The sequence below is a fragment of the Grampus griseus genome (assembly GCF_964374135.1).
Source record: "Grampus griseus genome assembly, chromosome: 5".
NCBI lineage: Eukaryota > Metazoa > Chordata > Mammalia > Artiodactyla > Delphinidae > Grampus > Grampus griseus.
Genome location: NC_138998.1, coordinates 132,476,248 through 132,501,966, shown reverse-complemented (window position 1 = coordinate 132,501,966; position 25,719 = coordinate 132,476,248). Strand labels below are relative to the sequence as shown.

Sequence of the window (25,719 nt, the reverse complement as noted above, 5' to 3'; positions counted from 1 at the left end):
CTCGTGGGCTCTAGAGTACAGGTTCAGTAGTTGTGGCACATGGGCTTAGTTGCTCTGTGGTATGTGGGATCTTCCCGGACCAGGGCTCAAACCCATGTCCCCTGCATTGGCAAGCGGACTCTTAACCATTGTACCACCAGGGAAGTCCCAATAATCAATAATTTTAAATTGATGTTTCTAGGCCATGAACATGAGAAGACTTTTTATTCCTTAGCATGAGAAATATTTGCTGCATATATAACACATTTTAAAAGCAGAAAATTTGATAAACAAATTTGGTCCACTGAATTAAAGCTACTTCAAGAAGGGTTAATTCATCCTGGCAATAATTACTAACAAAATCAACTATTCCTGGTTAAATCATTGGTTAAATTTTTCATTAGATCATCAAAAATTTACTGTTCACACAAAAGGCAGTAAAAATACAAAATCTATCAATTGGGAATTTGAGCACAAAAGCTTCAATATCAGAGTGCTATCATTTCCCCCCTTTTTGCTAGATCTACAAAAGCCAAGTTTATTCCCTCTGTTTCCTTTTTTAAGTAATTCTTCGCTTTGGGTGATAAATTAGAAAGACACTTATGTCTTGGGATCAATTTTGGAAAACATAAATATTGTATCTATAAGGAAGATATCTACCAAAATGCATGGAAAAATAGCCTTTTCTAAAAGGAGAAAAAGAGTCCTCAATTTCCATGATATCAGATAGAAATGTAAAGGTCCAAGATTCTAGAGACCTTATGTTCCACAGCCCTGAATAACACGTCCCCAGAACTGAAGTATGCTTTATATTTTCAGTGGGTTGCTACCAATATGAAACAAATACCTGTTAATCTAACTGCAAAAGTAATTGTTTTCCTCTTTAATTAATGCCTTGAGTTATTTCCATCATTGGTTATCAGATATTGAATTAGGAGGCGTAAGTGCAGTTCTTGTTTGAAGAAAAAAGGAGAGATTCTCAAAAGAATGAATCTCAACTAGACACCTGGTAGACAGAACTAATCCAGACTGCATATTAAAAAAGAATAAGGGCTTCCCTGGTGGCGCAGTGGTTGAGAGTCCGCCTGCCGATGCAGGGGACACAGGTTCGTGCCCTGGTCCGGGAAGATCCCACATGCCACGGAGCGGCTGGGCCCGTGAGCCATGGCCGCTGAGCCTGCGCGTCCGGAGCCTGTGGCCATTGAGCCTGCGCGTCCGGAGAAGCCACAACAGTGAGAGGTCCGCGTACCGCAAAAAAAAAAAAAAAAAAAAAAAAAGGAAAAAGCATACCTAAACTCTTTCTCATTCAAGAAACTAAATATAATTATACTTCCCAATCCCAGTCTTATGCTTAAGAATCTGGGCTAAAGCAGGGTGCTATTGTTCCCATGACCTTATCCCTAAGGAACTGGACATGACCTTGAGTGTGCATCAAAAGAAGTGAATGGCTTATTGTAAGCGGTTTTGTATCAAAGGAACTATGAGAGTTGGATTTTGCTAAACGGAACCCTCATTTACGGAGCCAGCCATTGAATATAGGTTTAATGTTCCAATCAACTAATTTTAAATCTTTGCACTCCATAAGGTATTTCTCCAGTGTCACCATATTAGTTGATAATGAGTGAATTAAACTTTCTTTCTCTAGATGAACACTCTATACGAATATAAAACAATACTAAGTCCGAATTTCTTTTTTCTACTCTCCAGGCTGGTTTCCTTTTAGGAGAGGAAGGTTTAGGATGGAGCAAATTCACACCATCAAATTCGATGTGTGGAATGACTGGGCAGTTGAACTGTTTCACTGTCAGCAAGGTAGAAGTAATTTTTGCATCATTAGTGAAGATGCTGTAAAGGCACTGCTGTATCAAGGGAGACATGGAAGAAATCCCAACGGGTCAGAATGTGGCTCTCTTGGTCCATCACAAGAAACTACAGCTGCTAGTGAATATATGCTCTAAAGTCAGAAAAAAAAAAGCTTCATATTCTCCAAGGTGACTACAACAAAGAAAAATTGGCAGGAGATACTCAATGGATACTTATATCTGCCTCTGAGTTGTCTCAATAAAATTATAAATCTTTTGATTCTTCAATGTAACTGTTTCTGCTTTGGTCTCACCAGGTTTGAGAGGAATAATAGAAATAATAACCGTCAGGTAACATAATATAGTCACTAAGTCCTCCAAACGAGTTTTAAATAACAAAACAATATAGCTACATACTGGCTTGTGATTTTGTTTTTTACTCTCCACATTGACTTAAATTTAAAGTAATAATGGAAAACTAAAATAAAAATTACAACAGAAAGGAATGTTCTTATTTTAAAAATAAGTATATTTGGAAAAGGGGCTAGTGGAATAAAGGGCTAAAAAATTAGCCTTTGTATAAGCAACTCTCTGATACTGAAGGCAGCATTAGTCAACTAAACACAGTAACAGTGACAAACACCACATTTTAAGGGTGTTCTCTATAGCAATGACAACAGTAATCCAATAGCCGAAATACAGCCAAAATAATGTGTAAGTCATCGAGGCGTTATCAAAAATCACCCACCAGGGACACTTCCCGGGTGGTGCAGTGGATAAGACTCTGTGCTTCCCAATGCAGGGGACCTGGGTTCGATCCCTGGTCAGGGAACAAGATCCTACATGCATGCCACAACTAAGAGTTTGCATGTTGCAACTAAGGAGCCCTGGAGCCACAACTAAGGAGTCCACCTGCCAGAACTAAGACCCAGTGCAACCAAAAAAAGAAAAAAATAATCCACCAGAATACCCCTTCCCCCTTCCTTCCTTCCTCCCTCCCTTTCTCTCTCTTTCTCTCTCTCTCTCTCTCTCTCTCTCTCTCTTTCTTTCTTTCTTGCCACACTGCAGCTTGTGGGATCTTAGTTTCCCAACCAGGGATCGAACCTGGGCCCCTGGCAGTGAGAGCGCCGAGTCTTAAGCACTGGACCGCCAGGGAATTCATCAGAGTATTATTTTCTAAAATGTGTGAACCTTGTTTTGGGTCGAACTTCTATAGGAAGGAATCTTAAGATTAAGGCAGAAATCTAGAGTACTGCCTGGGTTCACAAGATACCTGAATACTTAACAGTTTATAATCCAAGAGACTATTAAAAAGGACTACAAGGGCTTCCCTGGTGGCGCAGTGGTTGAGAGTCTGCCTGCCAATGCAGGGGACACGGGTTCGTGCCCTGGGCCGGGAAGATCCCACATGCCGTGAAGCGGCTGGGCCCATAAGCCACGGCCGCTGAGCCTGCGCGTCCAGAGCCTGTGCTCCACAACGGGAGAGGCCACAACAGTGAGAGGCCCGCGTATCACAAAAAATAAAAATAAAAAATAAAAAGGACTACAAGCTTGCACTAGTGCCATATTCCTTTTGCTTGAAATAGGGACAAGTCATAAGAGAGTTAACATGTTTCTACTGTACTTATTCTAGAGAAGGAGAACTGATAGCTGTACTTCCAATACTTACATGTGACACAATCATATGTGTACGAATATAGAAAAAAAATATATAGTACATACACACATGTACACAAATACATATTCTGTGTAAGCATGAAAGCAAAAAAAACCCCCAAACACTAAGTTTACTCAAATAATATTTCCCCTAAGATCACTTTCCTGGAATTGTATAATTGAGAAAAGCTTATTACTTATTACTCTGAAAAAACAGTACAAATACTTCAAACTCAAATGTCTAGACAATTTGGCCTAGAATCACAATTCAAAAGTCAACTAAAAATCTCAAATATGCTTTCTAATTTGTTTTTCTATTTCTACTAATGAAGAATAGGATTTTAACTTTTTCCTAGTGTCAAAAGCTAAATTGGTCAGAATCAAGTATAAAGGATTTTAGGTTGGAAAAAGAAAATATTTGAGAAAAACAAGTGTAAAATCCAACTTTTTATAAGAACATAACTGATTAAAAATGCCAATAGCTACTTAAATCTACAGTATATGATTGTTATTGATAGGAAATGAGCTGTTTGCACTTCAAGATATTTTATTACAAGACAATAATCATTCTTAAGATGATAAAGTTCTAAAGTTAAATCAAAAGCACCAAATCAGAAAAAGGCTGTGATCTAACTACTTTTACATTCCCTAAGAGCTTTGGCATTTTCCTGAGTTTTACTGTGTAAATATGACAAAACCATACACCACTTCTGCCACAAAGACAAAAGCAATTACTCCATTAAACAATAATATTTTAAAATGTGAGGTGACAAAATAAAGACTTATATTCAAGTACAATCTTGAAGGTAAGAAGTGGAAGAAAAATTCTTAGTTTTAAAAGAGACAACAGTTCCTTTTCAGTAGTCTTCAAAGAACATAAGAAAGATGAAGCTTTTGGAGCCTAGCTTTTGGAAATTCAACTTGATGTAGTTCTCTACATACAAAAGGATGAAGATGTGTAAAAATGTAATTCAGGTAAAAGACAGATGTCATGTTGGGGCCATTCACTCAGCCCTAATTTAGAGATGCCAAATTCATTTTTATATTTTAAAGGAGAATAATTCAACTTAGATTGTTTAATGTTTATCCATAAATGTGAAGGCTTTCATGAAGGCTGACAAACCAGCCTAATAAATTTTTCTGCCTGGGATCAAATATCAGCTAATCATCTGGCCAGTTAGAGAAATTAAAAAGTAAGACATACATGTAGGCACACACAGAATAGTTACCTTCAGCTGATTATTGAAAATATCAATCTCCTGTAGTTTTGATCTAGTTTCTTTCTCCACTTCATCCAGTTGGTCTCGTAGCTGCTGCCGAGCTAGTTCTTTTGCTTCTAAGGCTCTTTTGAGTGTAAGAAGTGAATCTCCTGTTTTAGAAAAACATCGCAAGATAAGAAAAACAAACTGGCAGTGAGGAAAAATGGTTTTTAACGTTCTCATTTCAATTAAGAAAATTATTGCCAGGAAAAAGGGAAAAAGTCAACTTTTATAAAACACCTACTGTGCAAACTGTTCTGCTGAACTTGTTTTAATTGGTCATTGAGTATCTGTTTTTCTGGAATAAGTCTTCCAAGCATTTGCTGAGACTCCTAGGAGAGAAAGAGAACACAGCAATGAATGATGGAGAAAACCACCATGTTTCCTCATCCCTCAAAGACTCTCCTAATCTCAACCTGAATCCTCTACAGTGAAACTGTCAGGGTGGTTTCACAACTCAGCAGAGAAAATGGAAAGCAATGATCTCTCAATTGCACTGGGATCAAATGCAAATGCAGTGACCCTGCTGTTTGCAAACTGACTCAGGAGTTTAAACAGGAACTGTTCTGTCCTGAACTTTGAGCCTTAATAGGGTTGAACTGGATTACCATACACCTGAAGTTGGAAACAGAAATCAAAAAAGGACTTTTAACAATTAGAATCTTAGCTGCCATATATGTTTGTCCAACACTCAGGATAGAGGCACAATTTTAAACAGCTACACAAAAATCTTGAACCAACTATTTTTTAACTGACATAGATAAAAGCTAAACCACATTGTACAAGCCTATTTGGAGTTTTCATGGGTGACTTGACAAGCAATTGTATTTGCCTAAGTTCAGCTGAAATTATTCAATATAGTTTCTACACATTTTAGAAAAAGGACAGATTTTCCAGGCTTTATTAAGGAATATTTGACTTTTATTTTTACTCTGATTTGAGAAAAAAATCTCTGTATATTAACTTTTGGTTTGAAAAAATTAAAATGTCAATTAAAAATTTTCACTAGAGGCTAAGAACCAGTCCCTTTCTGGAACAACCACCTTTAGATATAGACTGGCTTGTGTGTAATAAATCTTTGTGTACTATATGTCTGAACAGTAGATACAGTTCAATGGAGAGGATTTGGTAGCATCTTCTCATATGAATAATCCACACAAACACATATACCCCCCATCCCCCAAAATTTGAACAAAACAATACAAAAGTCGATCATTTTCCCAAAAAAGCATAGCCAACTAAGCTTCTCCTCTTGTTCTCCTTGCTAAATTAAGGCAAGGCCTCTTACCCAATCCCAAAGATTCTTTCCTGAACCAGGACAAACAATGAAGGATCAAGATGAAGCCTGGCTCAGATCACTCAGATTGTTTCATTTATTTAAACGTTACTTTTAAATGGACTACCTGAGTTTCAAAAATAGGTCAAACCAATATGAAGGGCTACCTGACTCATTTGCAAAGCAAGAATTTGCTAATTACTGTAAAGAAAGGAAACAGATTTCTCACGGCCTACTATGTACCTGCCTTTCTTCAAACCATGTATTATTTTTAACTTCACTACTTTTTCAGGAAACTTGATTGGTATTTTATTATCAATAACAATATACTAAGCATCAATCTTAAATAATAAAAATATGTTTGGACACAGAGCATTCAGTGAGATAATAAACACATGGCCTTCACTCCTAAATTTTCAACGGAATATTTTATGAAACTTCTCATAAATAGTTAATGAAAGACACAGAAAAACAGTTACCACAGAAAAGAATACACTTTTAAAAGGTGCATGCATTTTGAAGTATTTTCAAACAATTTCTAGCAGTGAACTTCTGATACTGTTTACATTATACGTCATATCTTAATATCTCAAATTGATTAGGACTTCAGTGATAATCAGTAAGGACACAGAAGACATGAACGACATCATGAAACAACTTGATCGACTGACATTTACAGGACACCCTACCCAACTTCAACAGAGTACACATTCTTTACAAGTGCACATGGAATATTCACCAAGACAGATCAAACGCTGGGCCATAACATAAGTCTCAATAAACTTAAAAGGGTTAAAATCATACAGAGTATGTTCACAGATCATATCATAAATAAATCAGAAATCAATAAGACAAATGGAAAAAAAATCCGAGCATTTGGAAACTAAACAGCATAATTCTAAATAATCCATCAAAGAAATGACAAAGGAAATTTTAAAAAAGGTTTTGAATTGAGTGGATTTAAAAATACAACATATTCATATGGCTATGACAATGCTTTGAAGGAATTATATAGCTTAAAATGTTATACATTATCAGAAATGAAGAAAGATCCAAACTCAATAATTTAAGCTTCCTCTTTACGAGGCTAGAAAAAAGCAAATCAAACCCAAAATAAAGAGATGGAAGGAAATAATAAGAAGCCTAAGTCAATGAAATAGAAAACAGACACACCACAGAGAAAAAAAAAATCTATAAAATCAAAACCTTTTTTAAAAAAACCAATCAATAAACCCAATATGCTCCTAGCTAGATTGATGGAGTAAAGGAGGAAGAGGGGAAGGGAGAGGAGGAAGAGAAGGAGAAAGGGGAGGGAGAGAAGGAAGAAGGAGAGGAGGAATTGGAGTGGGAGAGAAAAGATACAAATTCCCAATATCAGGAATGAAAGAAGTAAAATCACTACAGATACTACAGACTTGCAAAGAATAATAAGATATTATTATAAACAATTTTATACAAATAAATTTGTTAACTTAGATGAAATGTTCAAATTCATTGCAAGATACAAAATTATCAAAACAGACCAGAGAACAAATAGAAAACTGGAATAGCCTTGTGTCAATATCTATTGAATAAATTTTGCAATTAGAAGTTCTACCACAAACAAGACTCCAGACCCAGAAGGCTTCACTAGTGAATGCCACCAAAAATTTAAGGAAGAAACACAGTTAACCCTCAGTATCCATGGGGGATTGGTTCCAGGATCCTCTCAAGAGCAAAATCTGAGATTGCTCAAGTCCCTTATATTAAAATGGCATAGTGCAATCAGCCTCCCGAATCCTTTAATCTGCACATTTGGACCAACTGATCTGATACTGGAACCAGATAGCTATTCCAGGGGGTGACAGAAAGTTTTATAGAAATATACAGGATTTTAAGAGACAAGCTGATGGGGTTAGCTAGGAAGGCAGTGTAGTGTCAAGGTTGAGGTTGGATGTAAAGTCTTGAAGTCACATAGATCTGGATTCGAATTTGGATTCCTGTTTCCCAGCTAGAAACTGAATGCCAGAAACTGATTCTAGAATGTTCCCTTCTCGAATCTTCACTTTCTCACGTATAACATGAGAGTAATGATAGTGCCCTTACCAGATTACTGTGGGACTCTATTAAATATCCACATTAAGGTCTTAGCACTGAGCACACTGGCACATGCCAGGCTTTGGATAAATGGTAGCTACCACTACAGTCAGTCCACCATATCTGGATTCAACCAGCCTAGGATCGAATTTCAATTCAAATATGCCAATATGGAAGAACTACTGTACTATCGGTTTTACATAAAGGACTTGGAGCACCCACAGATTTTGGTATCCCCAGGCAACTTGGAACCAGTGCCCCCACAGATATCAAGGAAAGACTACCATCATATATTTTTAGAAACTAAAAGAGAAAAGAATACCCTACAGCTTAGTTTCTTATTTATTACCCTGATACCAAAGCTAGACAAGGACATTATGAGAAATCGATAAACTAATATCCTTCAAGAATTTCAATAGAGACCCCTAATAACAGCAAGTTGAATCCAGCAAAATGTTTGTTAAACAATAATACACCATGACCAAGTGCAGTTTACCCCAAGAATGGAAGGTTGGTTTAACATTCAAATATCACCATATTAACAAAATAAAGGAGAAAAAAACCACATAAACATCTCAGTAAATGCAGGAAAAAAGAATATGACCCAATTCAACACCCATTCATGATAAAAACTGTCAGCAAACAAGGAAAAAAAGGGAAGTCCCTCACCCTAAAAAGGGCATCAATCAGGGCTTCCCTGGTGGCGCAGTGGTTGAGAGTCCGCCTGCTGATGCAGGGGACACGGGTTCGTGCCCCGGTCCGGGAAGATCCCACATGCCGCGGAGCGGCTGGGCCCGTGAGCCATGGCCGCTGAGCCTGCGCTTTCGGAGCCTGTGCTCCACAATGGGAGAGGCCACAACAATGAGAGGCCCGTGTACCGCAAAAAAAAAAAAGGGCATCAATCAAAAAAAACCCTACAGTTAACATCATACTTCATGGTGAGAGCAATGCTTTGCTCCTAAGATCAAGAACAAGACTCTCACCACTTCTATTCAACATAGTACTAGAGGTTGTAATCAACGCAGTTAAGACAAAAAAAGAAATAAAAGGTGTATAGATTGGAAAAAAAAAAAGTTATGGTGGCACAGTGGTGAAGACTCCATGCTCCCAATGCAGGGGGCCCGGGTTCAACCCCTAGTCAGGGAACTAGAACCCACATGCATGCCACAACTAAGAGTTCGCATGCCACAATTGAGAAGCCCGCCTGCCACAACTAAGACCTTGCCACAACTAAGACCTGGCGCAACCAAATGAATAAATAAATATTAAAAAAAAAAAGAAAAAGAAGAAATAAAGTTATCCTTATTCACAATGTTTATGCATGTAGAAATTCTAAGGAAGCTACAATAAAGCTATTAGAACTAATAAATGAGTTAGGCAATATCACACATATAATGTCAATATATGAAAATGAATTCTGGTTCTATATACTGGCATCAAACAACCGTAAATTGAAATTAAAATATGTAATACACAATAGCATCAAAAACCTTGAAATTAGGGCTAAACTTTACAAAATATGTACAAGACTTGTACACTGAAAACTACAAAACACTGCTGTAAGAAACTTGTAACAACCCAAATAAAATTAAGAGATATACTATTAAGACTCAGTATTGTTAAGATGTCAATTCTTCCCATACTGATCTATAAATTCAATGGAATTCCAATAAAAACTCTAAGAACTTTTGTAAAAACTGACATGATGATTTTAAAAGCTTCTGTGGAAATGTAAAGGACCTAAAATAGCCAAAATAATTTGAAAAAGAAAAATACTGAAGAACTCACACTACCTGATTTCAAAAATTATTATAAAACTAAAATTATCAACAGAGTGAAATACTGGTGAAAGGATAGACATAGATCAAAGGAACAGAAGAGAATCTAGAAAAGATTTTTTACAAATGTGGTTAATTGATTATCAACAAGCTACCAAGGCAATTCAATGCGGGAAAAGGACAGTGTTTTTAATAAATGTTGGTAGAACAACTGGGTGTTGGTATGGAAAAAAACGAACCTCACCCCTTACCTTACACTTAAGTAAAAACCAACCTGAAATGGATCACAGACCTAAACATGTAATATAAAAGGGTAAAACTTCTGGAAGAAAAGATAAGAGAAAATATCTGCAATCTTGGGATAGTCAAAGATTTCTTGCATCGAACACGGAAAGTATAAACCATAAAAGAAAAAAATGAATAAATTGAACTTTCCCAAAATTAAACACGTCTGCCCTTTAAAGAACACCATTACAAAAATGAAAAGGTAAGCCACAGACTGGGCGAAAATGTTTGCAAAACATCTATCTGACAAAGGACTTCTGGGACTTCCCTGGTGGCACAGTGGTTAAGATTCCACGTCCCTAATGCAGAGGGCCCAGGTTCAATCCCTGGTCAGGGAACTAGATCCCACATGCATGCCGCAACTAAGAGTTTGCATGCCACAACTAAGGAGCCGGCAAGCTGCAACTAAGGAGCCCTCCTGCCACAACTAAGGAGCACATGTGCCGCAACTAAGGAGCCAGCGAGCCACAATTAAGGAGCCAGCGAGCCACAATTAAGGAGCCTGTGAGCTGCAACTAAGGAGCCTGCCTGACACAACTAAGACCCGGCACAACCAAATAAATAAATATTTTTTTAAAAAAGGATTTCTTATGAGAATATATAAGGAACTTTGATAATATGCTAAACAACCTACTAAAAAATGAGCTAAAGATTTTTTCACAAAAGACACACAGAAGAAGATGCACACTAATACACATATGAAACAATGACCAACATCATTAGCCTTCAGGAAAATGCAAATTAAAGCCAAATGAGATATTGTTACACACCCACCAGAGATGTTAAAATTAAAAATAATGGCAATACCAAGTGTTGACAAGAATGAGGAACAACTGAAGGACTCATACACTCCTGGTGAGAATGTAAAATGGTACAACCACTTTGCAAACAATTTGATAGTTCCTGATAGGGTTAAGCACATACTTACACGACATAGTAATTCCACTCCTAAAATTTAACCAAGAGAAATAAAACACATTTCCACATAAAGATGTATAAGTAAATACTCATTGCAGCTTTATTCATAAAAGTCCCAAACCAGGGACTTCCCTGGTGGCACAGTGGTTAGGAATCTGCCTGCTGGTGCAGGGGACACAGGTTTGATCCCTGGTCTGGGAAGATCCCACATGCTGCAGAGCAACTGAGCCCTTGCACCACAACTACTGAGCCTGCGCTCTAGAGCTCGCGAGCCACAACTACTGAGCCCGCGCGCCTAGAGCCCGTGCTCCGCAACGAGAAGCCACTGCAATGAGAAGCCCGCACACTGCAACAAAGAGTAGCCCCTGCTCGCTGCAGCTAGAGAAGGCCTGCGCACAGCGATGAAGACCCAACGCAGCCAAAAATAAATTAAAAAAAAAAACAGTCCCAAGCTGGAAAAAAACCTACATGTCCCTCAACAGGTGAGGGGATAAACAAGGAAATACTACTCAGTGATGAAAAGGAACAAACAACTGATTCAGTCAACAATATGGATAAATCTCAAAAAAAGCATGCAGAGAGGAAGAAGCTGAAATAAAAGTCACAATGTTCAAGGGACTTCCCCGGTGGGGCAGTGGTTAAGAATCCACCTGCCAATGCAGGGGACACAGGTTCGAGCCCTGGTCCGGGATGATCCCACATGCTGTGGAGCAACTAAGCCCGTGCGCCACAACTACTGAGCCTGCGCTCTACAGCCCATGAGCCACAGCTACTGAGCCCGCATGCCTAAAGCCTGTGCTCCGCAACAAGAGAAGCCACCCAATGAGAAGCCTGAGCACCGCAATGAAGAGTAGCTCCCGCTCGCCGTAACTAGAGCAAGCCCGCGTGCAGCAACAAAGACCCAACGCAGCCTAAATAAATAAATAAAAAGAAAGAAAGAAAACGTCTCTGAGAACACAGAGGTTTTAAAACGACTTACAAAAAAAAAGTCACAATGCTCAAAACTGATCATATTTCATGATGATATGCAGAACAATATCTACATGAATTTGATGCCCCCTAGCTCAACACTTGAAACCAAACCAGGTGATACTGTAACAACTTGGTGGTCAAGGTTGTATAGGTAATAAAATGAAAGCAGAACTGCTTAGAGTACTCCACTGTCTCCAACTGTTGTGTATACATACATTTCTGGAACTCCCCCTAATATACTTAACTGCACTTCTTTATTGTGCTCATCACGGTAAAGCCAAAGTCCCATGAATGGACTATAGGCCCTGTGTGATCCAGCCCCCACTTGCTCCAACCATAGTGGTCTCCTTGCTGTAACTGGCATCCCAGAGACCAGCTACAGCCTCAGGTCTTCTGCACTATTGTTTCCCTACCTATAACTTGCTCTGCCAGATATTCACATGGCTCAGACACTCATCTCTTTCAAGTCTTTGCTCAAAAAGCATGTTCAGAGAGAGGCCTGTCCTGACCACATTACTCAAAATCACAGCTCTCCTTACTACTGGGGACTCTCTTCCCTACTTGCTCTCCAGAGCAACTTTTCATCTTCTAATAGAGTACATACTTGTTATTTTATTAGTGCTTGTCTCCCCTGCAAACAGAAGGTAAGCTCTGTGAGGGCGGGGTTCCTGTCTCTGCTGTCCACTGCTGGATCCTCAGTGCTTACCAGAGCTTGCATTGAGCTGGCATGTAGCAGTCTCGGCAAGTGTGCTGAGTTACTAGACAACCTATTTTCAGGCAACGACCTTATCTACTTCATCTTGGCTTCCCAGTGCCTATTAGATGCTTGATGTTTGTTGAGTGAATAAATGAATGAGATGAATCAGAGAAAGGCATGTAAGCCAAAAAGCTTTTAAGGGACATATTTTCTCACCTGTAATTGTTGCTGTAGGTGGGTGATTTCAGCAATTCTCAACTCTCTAGATTTGTTTGTGCTCTCAATTTCTTGCCTTTGGGTTGTCAATCGACATCTGATATCTTGAAGTTTTCCTTCCAGTTGATGCTTCTTATCATTCTTTAACAAATGAAAAATAATAAGAATTATTAGCATTTTAATGGTTCAATGTAAGTAGATTCCCAAAGCATAATCAAACTACTCACTAGAGCTTCTAATTCAAATTCCAAAGTCTTTTTCTTTGCTTTCAGCACAACTATGTCCTCTTGTTCTTTGTTTCTTTGATTTAATAGTTCTTGTCTTCGATTCCGTTCCCATTCAAGCTGTCGTTGCCTTTCAAGCTCCCGTTTTGCAGCCTATGACATACACAGACGATTTATTAATTCTTCAGTTCTTACACTCTTCAAGGTCTCTTAGTAAGCATTACATCTAGTAAGTCTTTTCTTTTAGGGGTGAAATATTATTAAACATTACAAGAAATTTTTATTTTAATATAGCAGAAAAATTTTATACAAATATAATATTCCTTCTATGGGAAAACAGAGAATATTGAGAAAGGCTATTATATTTACATGAGCTGAGAACAGACTGGATTGTTTCACCACTGACATTCAATTCTTTACGCTGCTAAGGATGCTTGGTGTGCTAAAATAAGCTGCTCTTCCTTATTTACGGACTCATAAAAAACAAGGAAAATTAATCTAGTAAAATCAAGCCAAAAACCCCAGAACAAAAAACAAAACAAAAAAAGCTTTCTTCCATCAAACAAGTAATTATTATTTCTTCTGTCACATGAGAGATTATTATTTGTCTCAAGCTTTAAAAGTCTGTAACCCCCATCTCCCTAATCATTCATTTCCTTTTTAGCACTGAAGGTTCTGTAATTTCTCTGGCAATGTCAGCTCTCTTCAACGCTGACTCTGATGGCTGCTAGGCAGAGTAACTGTGGGAGCACCTGGCACTCTTTATCGTATTGTAATTGCTTCTTACATACCTGTGCTCCAACTACACTGCAAGGGCCTGGAGGACAGGTGGAGTTCCTGTTTATCACCATATCTCCAGGGACTATCAATGCCTGGCACATGGTAAATGTCAATTAAATAATCTTGAATAAACACTCTAAAATACTTTTTTTTTTTTTTAAAACACTGAAGAAGGAAAGGCTGTCTACCTTTTGGTTGTCATCCTGGAAATGAAAATCCTGTTAGTATCTGTGTGTGTCTGCCCGAATGAAAGGGAGCTTATAGCTACAAGTTTTCTAAAGCAATCATCAGGAGATGAAACCAAAGTATTATTTTTTTATAAAGACAAATCCCCCATCTTTAAAATACATTTTATCCACACAAGAGAATCATGTCATTGCTTCTGTAACAATATACTAGGACTTCCCTGGTGGCGCAGTGGTTAAGAATCCACCTGCCAATGCAGGGGACACAGGTTCGAGCCCTGGTCCAGGAGGACTCCACATGCCATGGAGCAACTAAGCCCATGCACCACAACTACTGAGTCTGCACTCTAGAGCCCGCGAGCCACAACTACTGAGCCTGTGTGCCACAACTACTGAAGCCTGTGTGCCTAGAGCCCGTGCTCCACAACAAGAGCAGCCACCACAATGAGAAGCCCATGCACCGCAACGAAGAGTAGCCCGCACGCAGCAATGAAGACCCAATGCAGCCATAAATTAATTAATTAATTAAAAAAAAACAATATACTAAAATTGGAAAGACAGACAGGAGATAGGCTTGGCCCCTATCCAGGTATGGCACCAAATTTAGGAAGCCATCCATAAAATACAGTGAAGATTACTAGACATATATTCTAAAGTGGAAAAAGAAAAAGATGCAGAACAATAAAATTAGCGTGATACCATTACAGTGGTTTCATAAAACAATTTCAACTAAACCTTCAACCTCCCCACCATATAAACCTTTTTGTTTCTATATTTGTATGTGAATGCAGAAAAAAGGCTAGAAAAAAATACTTAACTGCTATCAGTGGTTTGTTACAAGACTGTATTATCAAAAACTTGTACATGAATGTTCATAGCAAGAGTATTCAAAATAGCCAAAAAGTAGAAACAACTCAAATGTCCACCAACTGATGAATGGATAAATTTAAAATGTGGTCTATCCATATAATGGAATACTATTCAAACACAAAAAGGAATAAAGTAATGATTCACGCTACAACTTAGCATGAAAACATGCTAATCGAAAGCCAGACACAAAAGGCCACATATTATGTGAATCCACTTATACAAAATGTCCAGAATAGGCTAACCTATGGAGAGAGAAAGGAAATTCGAGGTTGTTAAGGGCAGGAGGAGGGGGAATGGGGAGTAACCGCTTAATGGGTAAGGAATTTCTTTTTGGGGTGATGAATTAGTGGTGACGGTTGCACAATTTTGTGAATAACTAAAACTACTGAATTGTAAAAAGAAAAAAAGACTGTGTTAATATATTACTTAAACAGCTCTGGAAGAGCACGCGTGTTCATGACGGGGCTGCTCCCCAGCTGCTCACCTCTCGCCTCTCGATTTCTTTCCTGCGCTCCTCCTCTCTCTGACGTTCTAGCTCCCGCTGCTTTTCCAGCTGCTTCTCCAGCTCCAGTTGCCTCTTGCGCTCCTGTTCCTGGCGTTCCCGCTCCTTCCTCTCCTGCTCCGCCCTCTCCAGCTGGGCCAGGCGCTCTTGTTCTTTGCGCTGCTGCTCCAAGAGCGCTTGTCTCCGTTTCTCCAGCTCCAGATTGCCACGTTCAAAGTTCTCACGCTTCTTATCTTCAAAGGTTACTTTAAAACAAGACGTAACGATTAGGAAAAGCCATGATTTTCAACATAGTATTTTCAAAGGGAAAACTCAATGGCATATTGGAAATGTGTAGTGTGCCTGCAAACCTGAACTCCCAAAGCTTCTTTCTCACCTGTGCCCTCACTGATAAGCACTATGAACGTGCCCTTCACCCAGCTTCTTGCTTATATACTCTCCCCTCCAGATGAACCACATCACAGTGTTCAAAATGCCAAACGCGGTTTCTGGAATAATCTTTTGACAGCAGTTCTGCATCATCACCCAACCTCCATACCTTCCCTGTCACTCTACCCTTTCCCTTTTCTATGACCTGGATTCAGCAACTGACCCCTTGTCACTTCTGTACCATGAATCTTTCCCTTTCTACCTCTTTTTTCTTTGCTTAAAACCGTGCTGTTGTGTCTTCAATTTTAACAAACAAGACAGTTTCTGAATGCAGAGGTAAGAAGGTAAGTCTCCTCCTGGGTTTCACACTGAAGAGCAGGTTGTGCCCTAATCATCATGGAAATGATACTCCGTAAGTTATTTTTTCTAACCCATTACTCAGTTTCCTTCTTTGAGAACACCAATTATGAATTTTAGAACTATCCCCAGGTCAATAATTGTTTTTCTCTGATCCTTGCTAACACTGTTTAGATCCATTTTATTTTACTTTAAAAAAAAATTCCATCCACCACATCCCTTACTATGTTTTCAGCAGCGTCTATTCAGTTTTGTGTTTGCCTCACACGCTTCTCCTTGGAGCCAGCCCCAGACAAGGGAAGCTCTCACTGCCAGCCTGTGCAGCATGTCATTCCCATTGTTCCCAATCTATTTCAAGGGCCGTCACTTCACACACTGTCTTGAGATGTGTAGCTGTGAGCATCCTTTCTTGGCTTCTTCCCACATTCCTGTCTGGCCTTCACTGAAAACAGACCTTCCTTACATACTGTAGTTAGATTAGAGATCAGAGATGGCAAGCAAGTTTTATTTTCTTGTTCTTCTGGCTCCTTTTGTGATTTCAGAACAGGCAGCAATCATTTTACTCTGCCACCTTAAAATCGAAAGTCCCCTCCGTCAGAGAAAGGAATGAAGTAATGATACATGCTACAATGTGGATGAATCTCAAAAACACTATGCTAAGTGAAAGAAGCTGGATGTAAAAGGTCACCCACTGCATAATACCATTTATATGAAATATCCAGAAGAGGTAAATCCAAAGAGACAGAAAGCAGACTGGTGATTTCTAGGGGCTGGGGAAAAGGGAGAATGGAGAGTAACTAGGTATGGCCACTGTTTTGGACTGAATGGTTTCCACCCCACCAATTTATAGGTTGAAACCCTAACCCCCAAATGGGCTGGTATTTGGAGATGGGAACTTTGTAATTCCAGTTAAGATAAGGTCATGACGATGGGGCCCTCATTATGAATTAGTGGCCTTATAAGAAAAGGAAGAGAGAGCTACCTTTCTTTTTCCATGTGCACACACCGAGGAAAGGCCATGTGAGGACCTAGTGAGAATGCAGCCATCTGCAAGTCAGGAAGAGTGCCCTCACCAGGAATGGAAGTGGATGGCACCCTGATCTTGGACTTCCTATCCTCCAGAACTGTGAGAAATAAATTTCTGCTGTTTGAGACACCCAGACTATGACATTTTATTATGGAAGCCCAAGCTGACTTAGACAGCCACTGAACTGTACACTTCAAAATGATCAATTTTATCTTAAGTAAATTTTACCTTGATTTAAAAAAAAGAAAAAAACTGAAAGTCCCTATACATCTTTTTAATTCCAAAATCTGGCCCTATTTCTGGTACACAGAGGCACATAATAAATGGTTGTTAAAAGAAAGAATGCACTAACCCAAAACTCTAATACTGTCACATCCTGTTCAAAACTTTAAATGAATGTCTTCTACCAACAGAAAAAGAAAATTCCAAATTCTAAGGATTCCTGTCCTTATTTGCTTTAAGACTTTACTCCCATTATTATCAACCTGAAATGTTCCTCCCTTCCACTTGTAATGACCCAATTACTCTTCAAATCTCAACTCAACTGTGACCTCTTCCATAGAGATTTAATTGCTTGTGTATTTCCCAGTCTATGCCAACCAGCTGTAAGTAAGCTCTGCTGTGCATCTATAATTCTGTCTTCAGGAATTTATCATACTTATGCACTGCTTTGATGATTGTTTATATGGATGTCTTAAATCCTCAGTTGTATTATAACCTTCCAGAGGGCATGGACCATGTATTATTAACATTTAGATTCTTCACTGTACTCAACACACTTGAACAAAGAACATTTTCAGTAAGCAGTTTATCACTGAACAAAAAGTAATTTAGTTAAAGAGGAGACTAGGAGACCTAGTGTCCTGAGCAGGTCAATTATCCCCTGAGCACTTTAAATGCAACAAAATGACACTGACAGAGTATTAAACATAAAGAGGTTCCATAATAAATTTCATTAGGGTGTCAGTATCAATTGTCATCTCATCATTAATAATTCATAGCTACCATAGAATATTTTAATAGTATGATGAATTTATCTTTGTAAATGAGGATAATTTAAATTAGGTTCATATTAAATTTAAAATAACTTCTTGTTATCAAGGAGCTTCCGATTCTATAACAACATGAGAAAACAACAGTAGGCAATTTTACATTCTATTTCTGCAACCACCTTAAAGGCTTATCAGTTTTGAGCATTTTATAGATAACATTTATAAAATTTTTGTTAAGTGGTAAATAATCAGATTTCAATTTAAAAGCTAGAACAAGGGTGCATTAGCAGAGTACATAATGTTCTTATTTCTATACATATATTCAAATCCAAAAGCATATGAAAAGTGTCTCCTTTCTGACTAAGGTCAGTTAAAGAAACATAGCAAGGGCTTCCCTGGTGGCTCAGTCGTTAAGAATCTGCCTGCCAATGCAGGGGACACGGGTTCGAGCCCTGGTCCGGGAAGATCCCACATGCTGCGGAGCAACTAAGCCCATGTACCACAACTACGGAGCCTGAGCTCTAGAGAGCCTGTGAGCCACAACTACTGAGCCCGCGTGCCACAACTACTGAAGCCCACACGCCTAGAGCCTATGCTCTGCAATAAGAGAAGCCACCGCAATGAGAAGCCCGCGCACCACAACGAAGAGTAGCCCCTGCTCGCCACAACCAGAGAAAAGCCTGTGCACAGCAACAAAGATCCAACACAGCAAAAAAATAAAATAAATAAAATTTAAAAAAAGAAACATAGCAAGAATGTCAAAAGCTAAATTTATTTTTGCCTCCATCTTTGCCTTAGAGATAGAAAATCTCTAATATGCTATAATTCAAATATAAGGACTGTCTTACCAGGTAATTTCTTTTCTAGTTGTTGCTGTTCATCTTCTAAAACTGGTTCCTCTGGTAACCTCTGATCTACCGAAGTTGAGCTTATGACAGATATACCACTGCCAGATCGAACTCTTCTGCAGTTGTGGAAAAAAAGAAAAAAAAAAAAAAAGGATTCATGTAAAGCTGTCTAGGTAGAATTGGGTAAACTATGAAAAAAAATTTTTTTTAAGATTATGCCACATATCATGGAGCAAATTTCATTTTTAGTGAGGAAAAGATAAAGATTTGGTCTTCTCTATTTACAAGAGTTTCTTAAAAATGAGTATCTGAACGTCATCAGACTCTGAGTGCCATATTCATTCAAATGTTTAGAACCATCACCAAAAGTAGGACAATTCCAAAGGATTAAATCAATGAACAATTGTCAAGTGGTTAGACCAGTACCTTGGACATAGTAAGTGTTTGCTGTTCCGATCATAACCCTCCTATGAAACATTAAATTTCCAAGGGAAGATTAGCAGCTCAGCTAATTGAGAGCATCTTTTTTTTTTCCCTTTACAAAGTCTCTCCACGTTATCTCTTAACAAACACATGAAATGTCTATACTTTATAGTTCTTAAAACAAATCACTTAGTTTACTGGTTAGTTTCACTTTACACCATTAATCTTGCTCTTTTAAACCGATCTACCTATCTTCTTTTTATGCTTTTTTATCAGCTTCCAGTGTTGTGTTTCTTGTAGCGATTCTTGAAGCTGTGAGATTTTGTGGGCAAACTGTCCAGCTACCGGTTTCTTCCTACACATTCACAGTTTTCTCAGCTCCCCCCTGCACCATGTATGTGCTGACAGTGATGGCTTCATGTTTCATACTTTTATGGGGACTTTTCCCCCAGTCCTTCCTGTGAGGAATTAGGACAGAAATTCTTATCTGCGCTTCTTTTGTTCTTCTTTGTCTCGTAAGATCTCAAATTTGTCTTTTAAGTTAAAGCTTTGAGACACAGTTGTCCAAGAGGGCTGTGTATGCGTGGTTGTGTGTAGGCGGAGGATACCAGTAACTGCAGAGTCTTCCCAATTGGACCCTGAACTACCCTCTCAATGTCTCCATTGAGGTTATGTTTCAGACCATGAAAATTTTCTTTAATAATCTTCCTGATTATAATTTCTACATTGCCAGCATTTTGTTACCTCTGTCTGGAATGTGTAGAATTCACAAGCAGAATCTCCTTGCTTTATTTTCTATGTACAGGTTGATATCATTGCACTTAAACTGCTAAAGTTTTGGGTGAGCTTTGATTATATGGATTGTCTCAAAAATCACAAAATCTGTGATGTTTTACTTGACTGTTTTACTAATATCCTATGAGTACTTTAAAGAACAGAACAGGGAAAGATTAACACAAACCTACCTAAGAAGATTTGCTTGAATTCATAGATATTTCATTTACTTGCCAAGAATAAAAAATGACTATAAGATACACAGGCAACAAAGCCAAGTTTGAAATTCACATACTCAGCGCACAATTTCTTATGAGAGCCAAATATTCCTTACCTAAAGGAAGGTGGAATGTATTCTGGGGGCAGGACCGGTGGCAGTGGTTGGCCAGACATAGCTACATCAATTAGGTGCATAGCCAGGATAAATTCTTCTGCTGTGAGTTTTCCATCTTGATCAATGTCAGAAAGATTCCTATTCAACAAAAAGTTCATTGTAATCTAGCTTCATGAAAATGCATGCTTGTTACTATTCATGAGTGATTTAAACGTTCTATTTTCTTATTCTGACTCTAGGCCAACTGAGTTCCTCTGTGCCTCAGTTTATAAAAATAGTACCTATTTCACACCACCATTGCAAAGACAAAATGAGACAATCCATATAGCTGGGATGGTGTTCAGCATTCAACAGATGTTAACTATGATTATAATTACACTCTTCTCAATCACTGCAACCCATTTTAAATGTATCATACATTCCATGTGTCTAATTTAGACTACGCTCTGCAGACTATCAGGTCAGATAGTAAATATTTAAGCTTTGCAGAACACACAATCTCTATCACACGGAATTCTGCTGCTGCAGCAGGAAAGTAGCCACAGACAATATATAGAGAAACAAATGGGCACGGTTGTTTTAAAAAACAAAACCAGGTGCAGGCCAGATTCAGCTCACTGGACCAAGCCCTGATCTAGGCCTCCAAGGGTGGATCTTTACGGCCTCCAGCCACAGAGGCAAGGTGTTTTCTGTTCCTTAATCTTAGGATTCAATCGTCACTGTTCTTCATAATCAACTTGCCCTGGTAGCTAATTAAAGTAAACAGATTTTTCTAGCAAGTCCAAGAATGTGATTTTACTTAACAACTTCTGGACACCAAAAGAGGATGCAAGACCACAACACTGTTCACTAAAATACCAATAGGACAGATGCTACACTGGGCAACTAACTGGCTTTGCTGATGCGATAAATCAAGAAACTCCTCTTAAATCTGAAATTTCCTCAGGTGGCATAAACTCTTTTTTTTTAAGGTACAATATCCATACGGTAACATCCACCCCTTTTAGAGTACAATTCTTCGAGTTCTGACAAACACATTCAGTTGTGTAACTCTACAATGTATAGAAGTTTCATCATCACCGAAAATTCCTGTCTTTTTATAGTCACCCTTTCCTTTGCCCCCAGGCCCTGGCAACCACTGATCTCTTTTCTGTCCCTCTACCTTTGCCGTTTCCAGGTGCCAGACTCCTGTTTTTAAGTAGAACACAGCCACAAATGAAAACTCTGCCTGTTTTACCTTGTTCTCTCTTCCTTTCCACTGCCCACTCCTACGTAAATGCAATTCAAAGGCAGGTGGAATTCCTATTTGGTTTTTTCCCCATACCTGCCTGAAGAATGGCTGTACACATTTAATTAAATATCTTTTTATCATATAGAAAGAGAATATAATATTCTAGTAGGAGAAGACTCAAGTATTTTTTTCAAAGAGGGCAGGTTATAAATGAGAAACTTAAACATTTCATTATATTCTAGTGTCATGAGAACAACCAACGTCCATAAATGTTAGGTCTTTAGTTTTTATTCCAGAGGGCCCTAGGATATTGGTACACACCCAGACTTAAAGAGGTCTAGATGTGTCATAGATATAAGATGCTTGCTAACTGGTCTGTTATTATGCTATTGCAAGAGGCTGACCCTTTAACGCAAAGCAGAAGGGACTATAATGGGTGAAGGGAGCAGCCCTAGAGCTTGATCACTTATGAAACAACCACATCAATGAGCCTGCAGCAAAATCTTGAACCTAGCAGGTAAGTGGTACAGACCGGGTTTATCTTCCAGGTGGAATCAATGGATAATGCATAACTGAGAGATATACACTCCTGAAGAGTGTGTGTTCTAGTTAATATTTAACTAGATATTAAAATTAAATATTTAACATTCTAGTTAATATTTAAATGTAAAGAATCCTATAGGATTAGGCAAGGCTCATCAATAGCTACTAAAACTCATTACAAAATAGACAAAGAGACATAAATGTACCTACTGATGAAAGTACTCGGTATCATCTCTGATGTATTTTGCAAAAAAAAAAAAAAAAAAATTCAAACTTGAATCTGATGAGTGGTTCTCAACCACTGATTGATTTAGTACTGCAAAGAACATCTGCCAATGTCTGGAGACATTTCTGATTGTCACAAGTGGAGGCGGGGCTCATGCTGCTGCAGTAGGCAGAGGCCAGAGATGCTACTTAACAATCAAAAGTCCACAGGACAGGCCTCCACCACAGAGTCATCGGGCCTAAAATGTCAATAGCACTGAGGTGCAGAACCCTGCTCAAGATCTAATTACCAATCTACAGGAAATACAAGAATGAATTAACACCACAAGGGTGCCATCAGCTAAAGTTAGGCTATAAGAAACTATAGGACAAATGATCTGGGGTTTTTTTGTGGGGTGGGGTGGGGGAGGAGTGGAAAACAAGACAAGGGGGAGTTTATAGGTTAAAGGAGACTTAAAAGATGTATCAACCAATTGTTACAAAATATAGATTTATTTCAGTCCTGATTTGAACAAATCAACTATAAAAAAATTATGAGACAATCTAAGGAATTTAAACACCATCTGATTAACTTAATGATAAGAATTACTATTTAACAGTTTTAAGTGGACTTTTGGTATTGCAGTCATGTGGGGAAAAAATCCCTATGTCTTTTGGAGATACAAGCTGAAATATGTGCAGATGGAAATGATATAATGACTGAGATTTGGCTTAAAATAATTGAAAGGAGGAGGGGAGAACCAGGACAAGTCATGAGTTGAGACTTATTTAGGCTGTATTATGAGTTCTTGAGAATTCATTATATTGATTGCTCTGCTTTTGTATTTTTCAAAATCAAAAGGGGGGAAAGTAAGAGGGGTAATCATAACAACTCATTGGAAAATTAAGCCTACTCCATATATCCCCCTTAGAAATAACGGTATTAATCTAAAGACCCATGAGCCATATCAATTCAAGAAATACAGTTTCCTCTTTATACAAACCAAGGAACTTTTTCATTCCTTACCATATTGAAGCCAGCTGAGCCTGTGGTAAACTTGACTGCATAAGAATGGTTCTTGCTTGGGGACCTAAACAAAAACCAGGAAAAAATATAAAGATGAATCAGCAAATCTTCACTGATCAGTGTTCTGCACATAGGTACTATGTAATCTCATGCAATCACAGTGCTTTAAACGATATTTGCTATTACCCGAGGGGCTTTTTAAAAAGGAAATTAAGCCCCAATGAAAAAGGCAAGAAACACAAAGCACCTGGCACACAGTCAATAAATTTTTGTTAAATAGATGTTTAATGAGGAATGAGTATGTAAAGGATTAGAGTTTCAAAATATAACCTGCCCCTCTGTCCAGGTTACCATCTCTATTCGTATCAGGCTTTTATTTACAAAGCTGAAACTTATTCTCTCTAAATTCAGCATCTTGGCCACCACCTGCTTCCTCCACCATGATGACTATCAAATTCAGATAAGAGTCAGAGAATCTTAGAGGAGGAAGGGACCTTAGAGAGAACTCTTCTACTCATTTCATTATACAGACTCTAAAACAAAACTAAATAAAAAAAACTTGCTCAAGGTTGTATAAATGGCCAATTATCGCAGCCATTTCCTAGGTTAGTGATAAAGAAGAATTTCTGGAATTTCAACTCTCATCTCAGAATCAGCTCTCACTTCTTAAAATACTTGTATATATCTTCAGTTTTGGCATGAAACTAGCCTTAGATACCAGAAAGGCTACAATGTAAGAATTTGAATGTTTAAATAAACTAGTGTTAGGAGGAGAGAGATAAATGTCTTATGTCCATCACTGACTCCCAAGGTGTGGTCCCAGGATGACATGAAGACCAAGGAATGGAAAGTGGTAGCAACTGTGTTAGGAAGATTACCACGCATAAAATTTTGCTTGTTCTGTGGTATACTGGAATGAGAAAAGTTCATTGATCATTTTATTTAGTCTCTAACATTGTATTTAGAATGTTGGCAACATTGAAGTAGAATTAGCAAAAGTTTAGTGAATGCTTCAATTTATACTTGTAACAATTCTGCCCACTTCAGAACTATATAAAAGAAAGTTCATATTTCATCTATTCAATAAAAAGTGTAACAATAAATGAAAAGAACTAACCCTGGACCTGGATATCAGGACATATGGATTCCAGTCCTGACTCTTCCACTCCCTAATGACATGTGACATTAACAAAACTACTTTTAGGAAGTTCTTTTATCTCTGAAATGAGGAAAATGATCTAGAACAGGGATTGGCAAACCACAGTCTATAGGCCATATCCAGCCCTCCACCTGTTTTTGTAAATAAAGTTTTATTGAAACATAGCCATGCCCATTCATTTAAGCACGATATACGGCTGCTTTCATACCGCAACGGCAAAGCTGAAGAGCAGTGACAGTGTATGACTGCAAGTCTAAAATGTTTTTGTATCTGAAAGGGCGAATTACAAGTATACACAAATTCTCTGTATGCCTCGCTCACTCTGCTAAAGCAGTAGCTGTCACTTTTATACATAGCATGAAAAACCAGGCCAGCTTATATGGGCACTGAAGGAATATTTAAAGGTAGTTTTAAGTACTGTTTAACATGGTTTGACACCAGTGTGTCATATAGACCCAGACCTGCATTGTCACTGAATCTGAAAACATTATTTTGCTGTTTATAGAAGAAGTCTGTTGACCCCTGCACCAAAAGATTCCAACTGTCTTTTGCAATTTCTAATACTTGACTCTAAGTCCTAAGACAAGGTTGTGAAACATTAAATTAGATCAGCAACAGCAAAGATAGTAACAGGACAACATAAAAATCAAGCTCTGAGTGTTCGGAACTATTCTGTAGAAGCCTACATTCATGAAAGGCAGACTGGCTTATAAGGAAACATTAAGGGAATAAACACAAATCTCAAGTTCACAAAGCCTACAGTGGGTAGCTATGTTTCAGTAGGGAAGCTTGAATGGAAAGAACAGACAATTAAATGAAGTTAATGCTTTACTTCAAACAATGACTAAGACTTTTAGCATTTTGTGATTAGCATATGAATAACCAAATAACATATGCACTGTTTCAGAATGCAAGGAGATAATTGAATACCTCTTTGAGAAGTGGACTAGCAAGAA

The 25,719-nt window shown here is 38.3% G+C and overlaps 1 protein-coding gene across 1 annotated transcript in view; it reads right to left on the bottom strand.

Moving 5' to 3' along the window:
* The window catches only part of ITSN1 (intersectin 1), a 180,515-nt gene that overhangs the window by 61,686 nt on the left and 93,110 nt on the right, over nt 1-25,719 (bottom strand). The window contains exons 9-16 of the mRNA XM_082654560.1: nt 23,605-23,668; nt 20,600-20,737; nt 19,069-19,184; nt 15,458-15,720; nt 13,142-13,291; nt 12,915-13,055; nt 4,941-5,028; nt 4,667-4,806 (exon numbers count right to left, since the gene is read on the bottom strand). Of these exons, the coding sequence (XP_082510686.1) occupies nt 4,667-4,806; nt 4,941-5,028; nt 12,915-13,055; nt 13,142-13,291; nt 15,458-15,720; nt 19,069-19,184; nt 20,600-20,737; nt 23,605-23,668 (1,100 nt within the window). The remainder of the gene's footprint in view (nt 1-4,666; nt 4,807-4,940; nt 5,029-12,914; nt 13,056-13,141; nt 13,292-15,457; nt 15,721-19,068; nt 19,185-20,599; nt 20,738-23,604; nt 23,669-25,719) is intronic.